The sequence below is a fragment of the Scomber scombrus genome, chromosome 23, assembly GCF_963691925.1.
Source record: "Scomber scombrus chromosome 23, fScoSco1.1, whole genome shotgun sequence".
NCBI classification, from domain to species: domain Eukaryota; kingdom Metazoa; phylum Chordata; class Actinopteri; order Scombriformes; family Scombridae; genus Scomber; species Scomber scombrus.
Window position 1 is genome coordinate 18,560,141 of NC_084992.1, and position 18,955 is coordinate 18,579,095.

Here is an 18,955-nt window from a genome sequence, read left to right on the forward strand (position 1 = left end):
TGTCAACATATCCTGAAGTTATCATGACAAACTGAAGCAAACATCAGATGCAAATTCAAACACGAGCAGATCAGAAAACAGAGCAACATCTGGCTAAAATATGATGAGAGAAGAAAAACGGGCCCGTCTCTTGCACAGGCTTGATTTAAAAAACAAAAAAGGGTGGTTCTCTTCACAGTTAGTAAATACAATTATCTTCACTAGTTGTGAATCACGATATCTTCCTCCTGCTCTTGCTCCTCTGTTTTAATGGATGTGGTTTGAATGGAATTCCTCTGCTTTAACACAATCTCAGAGTTGTTGATGGAGCGTGCGGTGCTGTGACGCCGGGCAAACTCGGTCAGATCCTCAGCCAGAACACTCTCCATCACCGCGCCTAAAGATTGTCTTATCTTTTTGCAAAGGTCAGGGCAGCTGAACACATACAGAATGGGGTTGAGGACGCTGTTGAGGAAGCCGATAGTTGCTGAAATTGGGAGGGCTTTGGCTGCTAATTTCTGTGCAGGATGTCCTTTTGGGGCAACCACCTCCATAACACTGAACACGTGGAATGGAGCCCAGCAGAGTACAAAGCTCACCACCACAGACACCACTAGTCGAACAAAACGAAAAGGGCGTCGGCAGCCTCTGCGCGCCAAACTGGCATTCACAGCAATGTAGCTGAGGATGATGATTAAGAGAGGGATCAGGAAGGCTAGGAAGAGCTTCATGAAGGCCAAGCCCTTCTCGCGTTGCTTACATAAAGATCCCAGGTCAAAGGACCCACTTGGGAGGAGTTGAGCATAGTGATAGTAACACATGATCTTGCCATTGGGTAGCTGAATGGTGTCACGGTATATGTAGAAGGGGATAGTGCAGAGCACAGCCAAAGCCCAAATGACACCACACACCCTCCCTGTTTTTTGGATGTTCCTGTAGTGTCGAGCCCAGACAGGTTTCAACACAACAAGGCAGCGATCCATAGAGATGGCCGCCAGCAGGAAGCCACTGACAAACATGTTGAGAAAAAAAATGGAGGAATTGATGCGGCAGAAGGTTGCGCCCAACTTCCAGGTGTTACCATTGGCCATGTAGAGGGTGAAGAATGGCAGGGAGGCAGTAGCCAGCAAGTCAGAGGCTGCAAGATTAAGGATCCAGATGCTGATGACAGAGCGGCGGACATGAAAGCCCACTATTCCGATGATGAGCAGGTTTTCCAGGATACCAACGGAAGAGAACAAGCCATGAAGGGAAATGGCAAAAACATTCATGGAACTCAGTGCAGTTGTTTGATTGGTTGCATTAGGGGTGAAATCTATGAACCTCTGGATAAGAGGACAGTAGACAATTTTATGAGAGGAGGCCATCTTGGAGAGAAAAGATCCTTCTGAGCTGATGTCCTTTAATGGAGCCTTTTGCTTCACACTGCTGAGATCTACAAAAGAGATTAGAGTATGTTTAACTTAAATGGCCATTTACAATTTTGATAACAGTTTCAATTCATTACAACAACAGTTTGAAGTTGTTCATGGCATTAAAGTGTTTGTGGTTATCCTAATGCTGAAACTGAAACACCATTGCATAAAACAAAAAGAGGACAAGAAAAACAGCAGAGGTGAGAGGAACATGGAGGTGTTGTTTCTCAGCTGACTCAGCTTCAACATTCAAATGCTCTATGAGTGTTTGGTTGAACCTTGTGTGCTCCCTTTTAAAATTAAGTGTATAAAGCTGTTTATAAGTGGCAGTGAATAAACCATTTATTGATGTATTGCATTACAAAAACTTTTGTGTTGTCAGGATTGAAAACACTGTAATGTACCATAGTAAAATGATGCTGTATAACAATCACAAATTAAGTGACCAGCAGTTATTGGTCTCAATAAACTTTGGTAAATATAAATTATTTTTATAACTCTTTTATAAGTTTCATGACTCACATTTGTGTCTTTTTCAAGGAGCTCTACTCTTGAGCTGTACATTATCTCTGAAAGAGGAATTTGTCATTTTGTTTACCACTTTTGAGCTGACACTGACAGTCTTATCAGTTTTATCGCCTACACACCCCACATCCTGTCTGCAATTCTTTACTGGCACGCTTGTATAATTGTAAGCTTGTCTTATTGGGCATGTATCAAAACATGAATCAAAAATATCTCTACCTGATAATGAGTTGCACACATGCTGTAGAGGCCAACTCAAAAACTCACATAATTGCCGCAATAGGGAATTTAAGAAGAAAGTTATTTAGGCTTGTTCTGTTAAATGAGGGAAATCCGTAACTGGAAATCAACTAGTTGCATCATTTAAATGCAAATATCCAAAAGGTTAGGATGAAAACCCAACAATGAGGATTCAGTGAAAAAAAAAAAAATCCCAACGCAAAAAAAAAAGAAGAAATTAATAAGTCTGGCATTGTTATCTTATCAGATCAAATAATCATGTCAACATATTTCCTCTTTTCAATTATACTGAGTGAAGAAATGACCCTCGTGGATTAAATGGTTTCAGAGCAAGATAAGGACTCTGACATAGATAGCCTCTGTTTTAACCCCTTGTACTAACCTCTTTACGCAAACATGCAAGCAATCCCTGTGCAAAAAAAAGACTCACCTGTTCGTCTGTCTTCTGCAAGTCTAATGAGGGCTCTATGTTACAATGACATATGACACATAACTAGCACGAAGCTCATTGGTGTAGAAGTCAGCTATAGGAAGTTATAAACCTCAAAAGGAACCAAGTCTTCTCATGAGATGAAGTGTTAAACCAGTTACTTTGAAAGGATCTCTAACAGATGTGTTAGATATAAACAAAGTCTGTTATTTTTCTGGTACCTGAAAAGAAATTCTCAGAAAATAAGGGTTGCAATTTGTAGAACGTGAAAATGTTACTATTACACGATGGTTCATTTTCCTGTTTGACTTATTTTCACTATACTAGTTTCTCATAAGAGGTCTGTTTATTATATGTTCTATCATAGTTAAATTGAATCTGGTGACCTTTGACTATACCACTATCAAACCCAATTACATGATTCATTTATGATCATCAAAGGTTGCTGACAAAACAGATCATACTAAACTGAGTATGCTATTATAACAGCATTACAGCATACCATCAGGACAACACAGCATACAGTGTATGATAGGCAATGTGTTTCTGTCAAGTTTAATTTTAGTGGGGTTTATCACACTTGGCTTGGATGATTGCCAGACATCCCAACCTGAAAAAAGTCATTTAAGGGAGGCCCTCCTCCCTGCCCAAGCCCAACCATGACCCAAAATTATATTTTTTGCTAAGCATTCTGTTAAGAAATTGGCCTTGATTAAATTACTGGTCATTTAGGACCTTAAAAGTCATAGAGTAAGTAATCAAAAATAAGTCAGAAGGTGGTCTGGCCTTGCCTATCAAGTTGGTAGCCCAATAATACAATAGGGTTCTGTTTATATGAGCTTCCTGTTATGGAGAATAAGTTTGTCAATGGTATTAACAATACACCTGTCTGATGCATGATGCCACCATGATTCTGAGGAAACTGTCCTCTGTAGTCTTTAAGTCTTCACAGATAGTGTCACAAATACTCTATGCCCATAAATGGTCATACTCAATGTATCTACAGTATGTGGAGTTTGCCTATGTGTTATTGTTAATTTGTTATTGTTATTATACAAACAAGGAAACACAGCCACCCATCTGTGGGTTTAGGGAATCAAACAGTCATATCCTTTGACCTTGATTGCCATAGCAATGTTGCACCTCCATTATCAAAATGACAAAATACCATCACCATCTAAAGGAGACAGACAGTATGGCTGTGTTCGAAATTGCATACTTTCCTACTACTCGTACTAACTCTGACGTCATTTGAAGTATGTAGTGTGTTTCAACTGCGTAGTATGCGATTTAGAGTATGCGAGAAGTTCCCGGATGGTTTACTAGATTCTTCTAGATTTTCTGTCTCAGTCTGCTCTGTTACCCTCCTGATGCTGGTAAATTTCCATTCACCACAGCCCTGCTCCACTCCTGCTAATCAGCCACACCCACCTCATAACTCTGTTCACCTGGGCACTCAGCTGCAACCCATCTGTAGTCACCTGGACTCTCAGCTGCACCTCGTCTATAATCTAGCCAGTATATATACTCCTGTTGTGCATTCACTCCTTGCCAGATCGTCATTTGCATTATGCCATACCTTCCAGCACTATTTCATGGACTGATTCCCTGGTTTTGACCCGGCTTGCATTTGACCTTGTGTCTATCCCGGTGAATGCACCAGCCTTCTGTCCCTGACCTCAATTATCGCCTGTTCCTGTCTGCCTGTGGCTGTGTGGTGTCCTCCGGCTTCGATCCCATCAGGACAGCCCAGGGACTTCCTCCTGGTCCTACCTCATCTCCGTAAGCGCTACTGGCATTGCCTTACCTGCTGCCAACTCTGTCTTCGGTGACCCGGAGCCCTGCCTGTCCCCCTACACATTCTGTCATACAACTGTACAGTTACCATGCAGACTATATATTAAAGATCATTTGAAACTGCTCCCTGGTTTTGTGCTGCATTTGGGTCCTACTGTACCCATCCACAACTGTTACATTTTCAAGTTGATTCCAATGGTTCTTATGTGGAAAGTACTCATGACATTAAACTTTCCCCTGAATTCACTCTATTAAAATTGACCTTCATCCACCTGAGACTGTAGAGCCTTGGACTATAAACAATAAATGTTTATAGTCCAATTGGACCCCCCCCACTGAGGTTTTGGTTTTGGAATATAAGGAAATTGTTTTACGCATATAAAACACACTGACACTGGCAATAATTATTGCTTCCAGGGGATCCATACAGTTTTACTTGTCATGCTCTGAGTCTGACTTGACCTATTGACCTTTAACTATAGATAATCTCTCAAAAGAAAAAGGAACAACCTAGAAACTAAAATTTGTGAAATTCCAATGATCTATTGCAATAGTTTTAAACCATTGCAACCAGTTTGTGACTTTGACTGATTTGATCCGTCCAGACGGCTGTTGATACATTTAGCCTTCTAATATAACTCAGCAACTTTTTGCTTTGTGTCTTTAAGTGCAAAAAATGAATGTGTTTCCTTGCTCTATGCAAATAGGGTGAATGTGTTTTCACACATTGCATTCACCCATAGGCATCATTTTGAAGATTAAAAGCAGAAGTTACCAAACACAAGAACATGTTAGACTGTCACATGTTAGACTGTCACATGACGAAACATGAAAAGTTGTGCACAAATCAGTCTCTTGAATCAGTGCCAAACATCACTGTCAAGAAAAAGAAAAAGCCAAGAAATGTGGGCTCATGTTTGTCTTTTACCCAATCTGAGGATGTAAATGTGATGTGTCAGCGCAAAGCAAATACAACCTTCAGGTTAAATTATGTTCAGTTGTGGGTTTACAGTGACACCTAGGCAGACCACTTTAACATCACTCTGCAGGGCTGGCTGCTCTCCTCAAGACAATTAACATCTCATCGAAAGAAGTTAATGCAGTTGTTGACGCCCCCCTCAGGCCATTCAGTGTAATGTTCAAATAAAGATCGAATAAAGATCAGTCATGAGTCATCAAGCATAATTTGAATGCACAATAGAGACACAGAATGTTAGCACAAAAAAAAATGGGCAAACCTCATACATCTGCTAAAGCACATCTAAACCACAAAAAGTTGAATAGAGTTCAACCAAAAACGGCTGAGGATGTCCTAGAAAGATTGTTTGTGGTTACCTAGGTCAGTGGAAATGTATAGTAGCTGTACAAAAAACAGGTTTTATATAAAAAGGTTTTGTTCGGACTATATGGAAATATTCTACTTTACGTACTGAGAAAAAACCCAGAAAAAATGTCAATATATGAAGTCCTTTCAGTTCATCCATTTCCTTTTGTGCAATCACTGACAGCCACAAATCTGCACCACCTGTGTTACGTTCAGACCTTTTTCCGCTGAAAGTAGGTGTTGTCTTTAAACCCTTAACTGAAAACCCCATTCAACTGGAACAGTGGAGAGAAAAGGATGTTCAAGTTCTATGTGCTCTTCTTTCCTCTCTCTAGAGCCTGTAAGTCTTTGCGTACAATCTTTTTAATGTTGAAAATGAATGATGGGTCTGAGAATTTTATTTTTGAGATTTTATGAACCATCGATATTCTTTAATTTATCTTCATCTGTGTTTCAGGTGGTGCTTTGCTCTACGCTAACCTTGAAGACAATGTCACTTTGCCATGTTTTTATTCCTCAGATGTTAAGTATCTGTGCTGGTTCAAACAGGTTGCAGGGGAGCAGCCTGAAATAATATCCTCTTTCTACAATCGTTTACCTGACTCCAACAAATACTACAACCAGTTTAAAGATAACAAACGATTTTCGGTTCACACAGGAGAAAACTTTTACCATCTGAATATTTCTAATGTTCAGCGCTTGGATTCTGCTATGTACTTCTGTGGAAAGACTACAATTACACACACCGAGTTTCTCAACAGAATATTTTTGTTTTTCAAAGGTATAATGCCTATTGTTTTACATTTTGGACTATTTTTTCATCATATCAGATGAATTTTCATCATATCGTGCCCCTTTTTTCTTCTTAACGACCCTGTCTAAAATCAAATTTCTCTATTTTTAGAGTCCATTCACTTGTCTTTCCACCAGCAGCCGATGTCCGTGCAACCAGGAGACTCTGTGACTCTGAACTGCACAGTGCACACTGGAACGAGAGATGAAGAACACAATGTTTACTGGTTCAAAAAGGACTCCCAGTTAGGAATCATGTACATCCACACACACAGCAGCAATCAGTGTGTGAGGAGCTTTGAGTTGGAGTCTTCTGAACAGAGCTGTATGTACAGTTTATCGAAAAGGAACGTGAGCCTGTTGGATGCTGGGATGTACTATTGTGCTGTGGCTTCATGCGGAGAGATACTGTTTGGGAAAGGAGCAAGACTGGATGTTGGAGGTGAGCAACAAATATTCTTTTTAGTTTTTAGTTTAACATTCAGACTACAGCCTTTACTTTTTTATTTAAAAAATATAACAAAATATGCCTGCCTCATTAGAAAGGGTGTATCATTCATAGTTCGTCTTTTTGTTCTTTGTTTTTTTACTCTATTCTTTTTATATTTCCACAGTGGAGCAGCGAGGCTCTTTGCCTGTCTTGGTGTATGGCCTGGTTGCAGCTCTTCTTGTGTCTGTCATATTTAACATCATCTTAAATTGTGTCCTCTGCAAAATGGCCAGGAGAGAACACATTCATTCTAGAGGTACAAATATCCAATATTTATTAGAGACAAAAGGCTAATTTCAATACAATGGAGGTGAATGAAATATAGTTTGAGGTGCTAACATTAAAAATTCATATGTTTTCATTTAACATCACCATGTCTTTCCACTGTGAACTCATTTCATTGAACCATCAAAGAACAAAAAAATGATGACAGCTAATTGGAAAAGTAATAACTATAAATTCTGTTTTTTTTTTGTCAAATTTTTTTTTTATTTAACAATACCACAGATAGCAGAAAAGTAATAACTCTAAAATCTTTTTTTTTCAAGGTCTGCACCCCCGGCAAAGTGTCCAAGAATACACTGCCGACACACAGGTTGGCTTTTAAAGTCACCCAGACATATCCTTTTATACTTTCTGCATATTTCTGCAATAAGTTTTGAAATTTTTAATTTAGTTTTCTTATTTCCAACAGAATGAGGAGTCTGATGATCTGCAATACGCACCCTTGGACTTCAAAAAGAGACAGTGCAAGAGCAGGAGACGGAGGAGCACAGAGGAGCAGACAATTTATGCTGGACTGAGAGTTTCAGTACAGGACTGATGTTTGCTGTTTAATTAAAATCAAATCTTTGAAAGCCTCCACTACTGCCGCTACCACTGCCTCATGTAATTACAATTTTTACTGTATTACTATCCTTCATGAGATCAACTTTTGTGGTTTCAATGCTTTTGCTCTTCTTAAAATATACATATATATGCTTAATTGCACCATTGAATGTTTATTCTTTAATAAAAAATATCAAAACTAGAATTCAAAAAAAGGTTTTTTTCTGGATCTACTGAAGAATAAATATCTCATGAAAATGTCATAAATGCAGTGGTTTCTATATGTTAAACTTAATTCAGTGGATCAGTGATGTTTGCTATTAAAGCAAAGGATCACAGATATGATGAAATATATTTTTTAAATAATTTAAATATTTTTCTATTCCTCATACGACCAATTTATAGTTTAAATGTGTTTTTCTTGTTGATCCAATTCGATTAACTTAAAAATCTTTATTAAAGACACAGCTCATGGGGGTCCATAGAAATATACAATGATTAAGAAATACACAATACCTAAAAAACAACATTGCACTATACAAGCTACAATAGATTTGTATGAGTTTACTGTGCATCTTCTGCTGTACTTGTTGGCTGTGAATGTATTCAGTGTCAGCAATTATGTGCAGTTAAGCTCTCTGTCAGTAGGGGGCAGCAGTCCACCTGCATATGTCACTATACAGGATGTATGATGCTTTTTTTAAATGAACTATAATCAACACATTTGGCTTATCTGATCACATTACACACATACTGCTGTGACCACTAGACAGCTAAAATTGGAAAGACGTGTTTTTTTTTAGGTGAATGCACCACAGAGAGAGGCTGAAGAACTGCATTTGAACATTTCAAAGACAGACCCTTGTAAGGCGTGTCCTGTTGTGCAATGTAGCCATCCACCCACGGAGGGATGTGTCTGCATTGTGGTCGACTGACATAAAAAACTTGACTGTACCCTTTGTTCAGAATGCTCCTGTGGATGAAATGCCAAAACTTACTAACTTCATAAGAACTAAAATGAGATCATGCTTTTAATGCTTAAAAATAAAAAGTAGTGCCACACTGAGATAAAAAAAACTGATGATCACATATGTGTATGGTTCCATGGGTGTTTTGTTCAAACTTTCAACCTTTGGCCTTCCTCTCAGTGAACAGTAAACTGTTTTCGCGCGTTGGCAGTCGATCGGCTGTTGAGAAAAAAGTTCCTTGTGAATTCCCGCCCTGGTCAAGCTCTCACATTGGGTTCTACGCAAGTGGTTTTTTGCACCCTCCTCTCCCCCTGCCCCCTCCCCTCGTAGCAGGATGTCTATGTGGTTTTTATTTGTGATACTGTGATGTTTCTTGTTTGTTCCAGTTGCTTCACCACAACACCTCTGATCTCTCACTGCTGCACTTCTGATGTATAGTTTTACACTTCCATGTCTTTTGGGTCAAAAGTCAATACACAGTCACACTTTTAACATACAAATTAAACAGCGATGGTAAAAAATCCATCCACATTGGTGATACTGCTAGCTTGACGCTGTGACACTGGTATTAAAGAAAGGGGAAGGAGGAGCTCTGCTACACAGTCACTGGAGGCCTGTCTTTGCTTTCTCTCTTGTCTATAACCACAGGTTTTTTTTGTTCAAAGAAGTTCCTGTTTTTGAAATATATATCTGGATAAATGTTAAAAGAAACATATTAAAGAATAATAATGCAAACACGAACAAAGCAACTTTCCAACTTGCACTGCTATGACAATAGTTCAATGCTCCTGATTGCAACACTAGCCACAAAAAAGGTATTTGATCTTTGTGTTTAACAATCCAGAAGTACAGAGGAAGTATATTTGCTTCTAACTGACCTGAATTCATGTCTTAGTGCAAACAGTGCAGTGAAAAAAAGTCTGCCACAAGAAACACTGACTGCCCAAGATGGTGGTCTGGTAGCCAGGTAACTGTGACAGTAACAGTTTCTGACCTATTTAACAGCTATGAGAAACAACTTAACTACGGAACACACATGAAGAAAATCCAACTTCAATAGGGAGTGGCTTTTTAAAATATGGATGAAAGACTCTACCTCAAAACAGCTTCTATCAAAATTGTATATAATGGCATACACTTCTGTGATAAGGAGTTGTCAACTGCAGTTTGGATGTTGAATGGGCAAGTACGAAAAAACACACACACACACACACACACACACACACACACACACACACACACACACACACACACACACACACACACACACACACACACACACACACACACACACACACACACACACACACACACACACACACACACACACACAAACCCAAAACAATTATGTGATAGTGTTTTATTCTAAATGGTGCTTTCCTACATGCACAGTCTGCAGTTTTGGAGCTAGGCCAGTAATCAATTAACTCAAAAGAGCCGAAGGGCCTCCTAACAATTTCTTTTCAACTTTTGCTCAGCCTCTTTGACAACTTTTAAAGTTTTTGCACTGTTTAGCCAACGCCAATTTCTTCAGAAATGATCAAGCAGCTAGTACAGTAATTGGACCATTCCTTCATTTGTTATCAACCTGAAGAGCCACTGGCAGATGAAGCCATCTGCTAGTCAGCCTACAAAATAAACAGTGGTGTCGTGGGAGTCAAAGTCTGCAGGCAGACTTTCCAGAAGCTGAGCCATCACAAGACTTCTCCAGAGCCTGTCACCCAGGTAACCTGCAATACCTTCGGGAAAAACCCACTCAAGGAGCGCCGCACAGGTTTCCTACTGGACTGACAGCTGCTTGGGTTCCAGCTATGTTCTCCCAGGCGCCTAACAAAATAGGCTCAGACAACTTCTATCATCTGCTTATGACTGGGTTGGTGTCAAACTGAGGCCTTAAATTCATTTAGAGTGTATCTCACCATTAGTTTGACAGTCCGTAACCGTAGGCTCTAGATTACTAATAGACCTATCATCTTCCACCATCTTCGATTCATTAGTGTGTCCATTCGAATAACAATTAATTAATTTTACATTGTTTTCTATCAGTTACCATTGCATTTAACCAGAAGTTGTACTTGATACATTTCTTAAATTTGACCCAGTCGTTGTCTGAGCACAAGATGGAGACCTATTAAATCAAGAAGTCATGGCTTCTGATTTGAGACAAATTTTTTTTACGATTTATTTTTGAGCTTTTTCTGCCTTTATTTTAGTCAGTAACTGGCATAGATGGCAACAGGAAACAGGGAGAGAGGGGAATGACCTGCAGCATAGTCCATGGCCAGATTTGAACCAGGGATGCTGCCTTTGCGTGGCATGCACTCTAACCACTCGACCACCAGGGTGCTTCTTGAGACTAATTTAATAATAACTATCATCATAGTAATTGATTTCATAATCATATATGAAGAATACAGCATGTTTTTACAAATGGAAATAAATCACCTTAAAGCACAGAGCATATTGCGTGTAACTCAAACTCTATTCCCCCATTCAAAAATGGACTTCAATGTACACTGCTCTACACTGTCCTCTAGTGTACAGCCAGAGACTTGATAAACACCAATTGCACCTCTGGTCACCTGATCTATTGGAAAGGAACACATTGCAAATCTGGCTCTAAATCAAACCAGTCAGCTTAACCAATCACAAACAACCTTTTTCTCCTTTAATGAGTTGGGTGTGTTCATCAACACAAAGAATACAGACTGCAGAGCTTCAGAGATGATACCACTTTAAATGTGCTTAAATAAAAGAGATCAGTCAAGAGAAATATCATTAAATGCACAATAGAGATACAGAATCTCAACACTTGATTTTTTCTCCAATTGGTGATAAAAGCAAAGAACCACAGATAGAATGAAATATATATTTTAAATCATTGACTTATTTTTCTATTTCTCACATGACCAATTTATAGTTTAAATGTTTTTTTTTGTTGAGCACAATAATTTGTCCCGTTCAATTAACTTCAATCTTTATTAAAGACACAGCTCGTGGGGGTTCATAGAAAAATACAATGATAAAGAAATACACAATATCTAAAAAAAAAAAAAAAAAGAAAAGAAAAAAAGAAGAACATTTACAATTAATGCACTATAACAGTCACAATAGGTTTTTATGAGTTTACTGTAATGTCTTCTACTGTACACGTTTGCTGTAGATTAAAACACTGTCAGCAGTTTGGGCAGTTGAGCTCTCTGTCAGTAGGGGGCAGCAGTCCACCTCCATATGTCACTATACAGGACGTCAATTCATGCTACATCATGACGCTTTTTTAAATATAACTATAATCAACACTTTTGGTTTATCTGATCACATGACACATGCCGCTGTGACCACCAGACAGCTAAAATTGGAAAGACATGTTCTTTTTAGGTGAATGCACCACAGAGAGAGGCTTAGGAACTAAATTTGAACATTTCAAAGACAGACCCTTGTAAGGCGTGTCCTGTTTGCTCATAATGCAATGTAGCCATCCACCCACACAGGGATGTGTCTGCATTGTGGTCAACTGACGTAAAAAACTTGACACTACCCTTCGTTCAGAATGCTCCGGTCTTGTGGATGCAGTGAATGGACTGATACACAAATGAAATGCCAAAACTTACAAACTTCAGTGCCACACTCAGACAAAAAAAATACCTCATGATCACATATTTGTATAGTTTGGTGGGTGTTTTGTTCAAACTCAAAAGTCTACCCTTTCTCTCTCACAAACATTAAGACAGTGAGGTGTTTTTGAACGCTGACAGCTGATTGACTGATGAGAGAAAAAAAGATTGCTTGTGAATTTCTGTTCTGGTCAAGCTCTCACAGTTCTATGCAAGAGGTTTTTTCACCCCCTCCTGTGCCCCTACCCCTTCCCCTTGTAACAGGATGTCTATGTGGTTTTTATTTGTGATGCTGTGATGTTTCTTGTTTGTTCCAGTTGCTTGACTACAACGCCTCTGTTCTCTCACTGCACTTCTGATGTATAGTTTTACTTTCATGTCTTTTGGGTCAAAAGTCAATACACAAAGTCACACTTTTAACATCACACAAATGAAACAGCAATGATACAAATCCATCCATATTAGTTACACCTCTAACTTAAAGCTGTTGCACCTGTTATAAAAGAAGAAGGAGGAGGGGGAGGAGCTCTGCTACACGGTCACTCTCTTGTCTGTAACCACCATTTTTTTTTGTTCAAAGATGTTCCTGTTTTTGAAATATATATCTGGATAAATGATAAAATAAACATATTAAAGAATAATAATGCAAACACAAACAAAGCAACTTTCCAACTTACACTACTATGATGATACTAATAGTTCAATGCTCCTGATTGCAACACAAGCCACAAAAAAGGTATTTGATGTTTGTGTTTAACATTGCAGAAATACAGAGGAAGTATATATGTACTTCTAACTGACCTGAATTCACATCTTAATGCGATCACTGCAGTGGAAATTAAGTCTACCACAAGACACACTGACTGCCTAAGGTAGTGGTGACAGTAACAGTTTCTGACCTATTTTCAACAGTTATGAGAAACAACTTGACTACAGCAAACAAATGAAAAAAATCCAACTTCAATAGAGTGCCAAGCAAATAATCAATTAACACTGTTCTACAGTGTACAGCAAGAGACTCGATCCACACCAGTTGCACCTCTGGTCACCTGATCTATTGGGAAAGAGCACGTCGCAAGTCCGACTGTAAATCAAATCAGTCAGCTTAACCAATCACAAACAACCTTCGTCTCCTATAAGAGTTGGGTGTGTTCGTCAACACACAGAATACAGACTGCAGAGCTTCAGAGATGATACCACTTTAAATGTGTTTAAATAAAGGAGATCAGTCACGAGAAGCATCATTAAATGCACAATAGAGATACAGAATCTTAGCACAAGTAAGCAGGTTTAGTTTTTGGACTCCATGTATATATTCTTCCTTATGTAATGAGAAAGAAACCTACTAAATGTTAATTAAAAAAGTCAAATCAGAGCTTCTCATTTCCTTTTGCACAATCGCTGACAACCACAAATCTGCACTACTGTGTTACGTGCAGACCTTTTTCCGCAGAAAGTGGTGTTGTCTCCGAACCCTTTACTGAATACCCTATATACCCTATACCCTATATCCTAGTTGTATGTGCTCTTGTTTCCTCTAAAGAAGAACATTGACAATGAATGCACTGAATAAACTACAACGGGTTTGTGTGACTTTACTGTGCATCTTCTGCTGTACTTGTTGGCTGTGAATGAATTCAGTGTCAGTAGTTATGAGCAGTTAAGCTCTCTGTCAGTAGGGGTCAGCGGTCCACCTGCATATGTCACTACACTGGACTTCAGTTCATGTTATATCATGATGCTTTAAAAAAAACAAAAAACTATAATCACCACAGTTGGCTTATCTGATCACATGACACACATATTGCTGTGACCACTAGACAGCTAAAATTGGAAAGACGTGTTTTTTTTTAGGTGAATGCACCACAGAGAGAGGTTGAAAAACTGTATTGGAACATTTCAAAGACAGACCTTTGTAAGGTGTGTCCTGTATGCTCATAACGCACCGTAGCAAAAATCTTGACCCTACCCTTAGTTCAGAATGCTCCAGTCCAGTGGATGCAGTGAAGGGATTGATACACAAATGAAATGCCCAAGCCTACTAACCAAATTCATAGGGACTAAAATGAGATCATTCTTTTGATGCTTAAAAGTTAAAAAGTAGTGACAAAAACTCATGATCAAATATGTATATGGTGTTTTGTTCAAACTCAAAAGTCTGCCCTTTCTCTCTCTAACACATTAAGACAGTGAGGTGTTTTCGAACGCTGACATCCGACCGACTGATGAGAATTTTTTTTCTTTCTTTTGAATTCCCGCTCTAGTCAAGCTCTAACACTGAGTTCTGCACAAGTGGTTTTTCGCCCCCTCCTCTCCCCCTGCCCCCTCCCCTCATAACAGAATGTCCGTGTGGTTTTTATTTGTCATGCTGTGATGTTTCTTCTTTGTTTGTTCCATTTGCTTCACTACAATGCCTCTGTTATGTCGCTGCTGCACTTATGATATATAGCCTTACACTTTCATGTCTTTTGGGTTAAAAGTCAATACACACAGTCACACTTTTAACTTCATATAAATGAAACAGCCATGGTAAAAATCCATCCACATCAGTGACACTGCTAACTTGAAGCTGTTGAACCTGTCATAAAAGAAGAAGGAGGAGGAGCTATGTGACACAGTCACTGGAGGCATGTCTTGTCTTTCTTTCTAGTCTGTAACCACGTGTGTTTTTTGGTTTTGTTGTTCAAAGATGTTCCTGTTTTTGAAATATATATCTGGGTAAATGTTAAGAGAAACATATTAAAGAATAATAATTCAAACACAAACAGAGCAACTTTCCAACTTGCACTGACAGTATGAATAGTTAAAATAGAGTAGTTAAATACTCCTGATTGCAACACAAGCCACAAAAAAGGTATTTGATCTTTGTGTTTAAGTGTAGAAGTACAGAGGAGGTATATTTGCCTCTAATTTACCTGAATTTATGTCTTAATGCAAACAGCGCAGTGGAAATAAAGTCGGCCACAAGAAACAATGACTGCCAGCTAACTATGACAGTAACAGTTTTCTGACCTACAGTATTTTCAACAGTTATGAGAAACAACTTGACCACAGCAAACAAATGAGGAAAATCCAACTTCAGTAGTGTGCCAAGCAGCAAATAATCAATTAACTCAGAAGAGTCGAAGGGCCTCCTGACAATTTACTTTCAACTTTGCCTCAGCCTGTTTTTGATAGTTTTTGATAGTTTTGAAGTTTTTGCACAGTTTGGCCAGAACCAATTTCTTCAGTTATGATCAAGCAGCTAGTGCAGTAATTAAACCAGTCCTCCATTTGTTATCAAGCTGAAAAGCCACCGGCAGATGAACCCACCTGCCAGTCAGTCTACAAAATAAACAGCGGTGCCAGAGGAGTCAAAGTGCCAAATCTTGGCACAAGAAAGCAGGTTTTGTTCGGACTATATGGAAAATTCTTCCTTATGTAATGAGAAAGAAACCTACTAAATGTCAATATAAGAGGTCAAATCAGAGCTTCTCATTTCCTTTTGCACAATCACTGACAGCCACAAATCTGCACTACTGTGTTACGTGCAGACCTTTTTCCAATGAAAGTAGGTGTTGTCTCTGAACCCTTTACTGAATACCCCATTAAACTAGAAAAGTGGAGAGAACAGGATGTTCAAGTTCTATGTGCTCTTGTTTCCTCTAAAAAAGAACATTTACAATTAATACATTGTATACGTTACAATTTGTGTGGCTTTACTGTGCATCTTCTACTGTACTTGTTGGCTGTGAATTAATTCAGTGTCAGTAGTTATGTGCAGTTAAGCTCTCTGTCAGTAGGGGGCAGCGGTCCACATGCATATGTCACTATACAGGATGTCAGTTCATGCTACATCATGATGTTTTAAAATATATATACAGTATATATATATATATATATATATATATATATATATATATATATATATATATATATATATATATATATATATATATATATATAATCAACACATTTGGCTTATCTGATCACATGACACACATATCGCTGTGACCACCAGACAGATAAAATTGTAGAGAGGCTAAAAAACTGTATTGGAACGTTTCAAAGACAGACCCTTGTACGCCATGTCCTGTTTGCTCATAATGCACCTTAGCAATCCGCCCACGGAGGGATGTGTCTGCATTGTGGTCAAGTGACGTGAAAAAACTTTACTCTATCCTTAGTTCATAATGTTCAAGTCCAGTGGATGCAGTGAATGGATTGATACACAAATGGAAATGCCAAAACGTACTAACTTCATAGGGACTAACATGAGATCATGCTTTTGATGCTTAAAAATAGAAAGTAGTGCCACACAAAAACTCATGATCAATTATGTGTATGGTTTGCTCAAACTCAAAGCCTACCCTTTATCTCTCTAACACATTAAGACAGTGAGGTGTTTTTGAGCGCTGACAGACGATCGGCTGATGAGAAGAAAAATCATTGCTTGTAAATTCTCGCTCTGGTCAAGCTCTCACACTGAGTGCTACACAAGTGGTTTTTCACACCCTCCTCTACCCCTGCCCCCTCCCATCATAACAGGATGTCTGTGTGGTTTTTATTTGTGATGCTGTTTGTTTGTTCCAGTTGCTTGACTACAACGCCTCTGTTCTCTCACTGCACTTCTGATGTATAACTCTACACTTTAATGTCTTTTGGGTTAAAAGTCAATACACAAAGTCACACTTTTAACATTATACATATTAAACACCAATGATAAAAATTCATCCATATCAGTGACACTGCTAACTTAAAGCTGTTGCACCTGTTATAAAAGAAGGAGGAGGAGGAGCTATGTGACATAGTCACTGGAGGCCTGTCTTTGCTTTTCTCTTGTCTGTAACCACAGTTTTTTTTGTTCAAAGATGTTCCTGTTTTTGAAATATATATCTGGATAAATGATAAAAGAAATAATAATGCAAACACAAACAAAGCAACTTTCCAACTTACACTACTATGACGATACCAATAGTTCAATGCTCCTGATTGCAACACAAGCCACGAAAAAAGCTGTTTGACTTTTGTGTTTAACAATGCAGAAGTACAGAGGAAGTATATGTGCTTCTAACTGACCTAAATTCACTTCTTAATGCCAACAGTACAGTGGAAAAAAATTCTGCCACAAGAAACATTGGCTGCATGAGCTAGTGGTCGTTTAGTCAGCTAACCGTGACAGTAACACTTTCTGACCTATTTTCAACGTCCAGAGAAACAACTTAACTACAGCAAACAAATGAAGAAAATCCAACTTATCTTGTCAACATGAGGCCGTTAACAAAGTACCGTGTGACTTGTAATTTGTGACTGAATCCTAAAAATGGTGAGATGAGATGTAAAAGATCATTCCTGGTGTCAAAAACCACAACAGCTTCAATGTTTCTCTGGCTGCACCACCTCCCATTAACAGCATAACATTTCAAATGTGACATCCCCAAAATATGCAACTGGTTTCCAAGAGTTGATTAAAATTTTTTTTTATGTTTTGGTGGCCAATGTGAAGTTCAAATAAAGTCTCTTACTTAAAGCATGATGAAGTTATAGGACTTCAATAGAGAGTGGCTTTTAAAAATATCTCTGAACAAAGGCATCACCTCAAAATAGCTTCTATCAAAATTGTATATAATGGCTTACACTTCTGTGATTAGGAATATTCATTCATGGTTTCGATGTGGAAAGGTAAAGTACAAAACACGCACGCACGCACGCACGCACGCACGCACGCACGCACGCACGCACGCACACACACACACACACACACACACACACACACACACACACACACACACACACACACACACACACAAGCTATTACTGGATAGTGTTTTGTTCTAAATTGCTCTTTAAAATTAGCAACCAATCCAGCACCACCAAACTAAAAGCTATCCTGTGGAGTTTTGAGCAGTGGGACCTTATTTAGTTTGTATTGTGCATCTACACAAGACCGTATATACACATACGAGAGTACGCAGTGCACATCACATCCTGTCAGTTTCATACTAGTCCAGTGATCAACAGTTGCCAGCAATAACATACGTACAAAGTACACAGACATGTAAACAATGCATGCATGGCATTGCATTGTTGATGTGGAATGAAATGCATTTGACATATTTATAAGAATTTAAGGATATGCCCAAGTTTTTTACGGGTTGCATTTTAAGTCATTTTGCAAAAGCAGCTCAAGATGACACTGTGGCTTTCACATCATCTAAACGTGTGAAGGTTGCAACTATGCATGCAGCAGCTCTGTGTGGTCTTGTGGAGCAAAGAGACTCTGCAGGTTCCTGAAATAATGAGATGCTATTTTCATCAAAGACATCTTTTTCGTATAAAGGAAGACCTCTTTTATTATTTAAAGAGCATCAACCGAGGGAAATCAAACCAACGTTCCAAACCAAAGTAAAAAGGTTCCTCCAAACACCCTTTTTTGGGAATTGCAACACATACACATGTCAGTATTGAACACTTAGCACAAAATAACATTGAAGAGATAACACAGTCCAGAGTTGTGCTTGACAGATTCATACTGAAACCACAGTGACCGGTTCTTTGAATGATACATTTCTTC

The 18,955-nt window shown here is 38.7% G+C and overlaps 1 protein-coding gene across 1 annotated transcript; it reads right to left on the reverse strand.

Annotated features, from left to right (window-relative positions):
• Nucleotides 1-200: 200 nt before the first annotated feature.
• Nucleotides 201-1,346, reverse strand: LOC134006240 (prostaglandin D2 receptor 2-like). The gene has a single exon (XM_062445328.1). It carries the CDS (start codon nt 1,344-1,346, stop codon nt 201-203), a length of 1,146 nt encoding a protein of 381 aa, XP_062301312.1.
• Nucleotides 1,347-18,955: the final 17,609 nt, after the last annotated feature.

Coding starts and splice junctions, on each gene's coding strand:
- LOC134006240 (XM_062445328.1), bottom strand. CDS start 1,346: ATGGCCTCCTCTCATAAAATTGTCTACTGTCCTCTTATCCAGAGGTTC.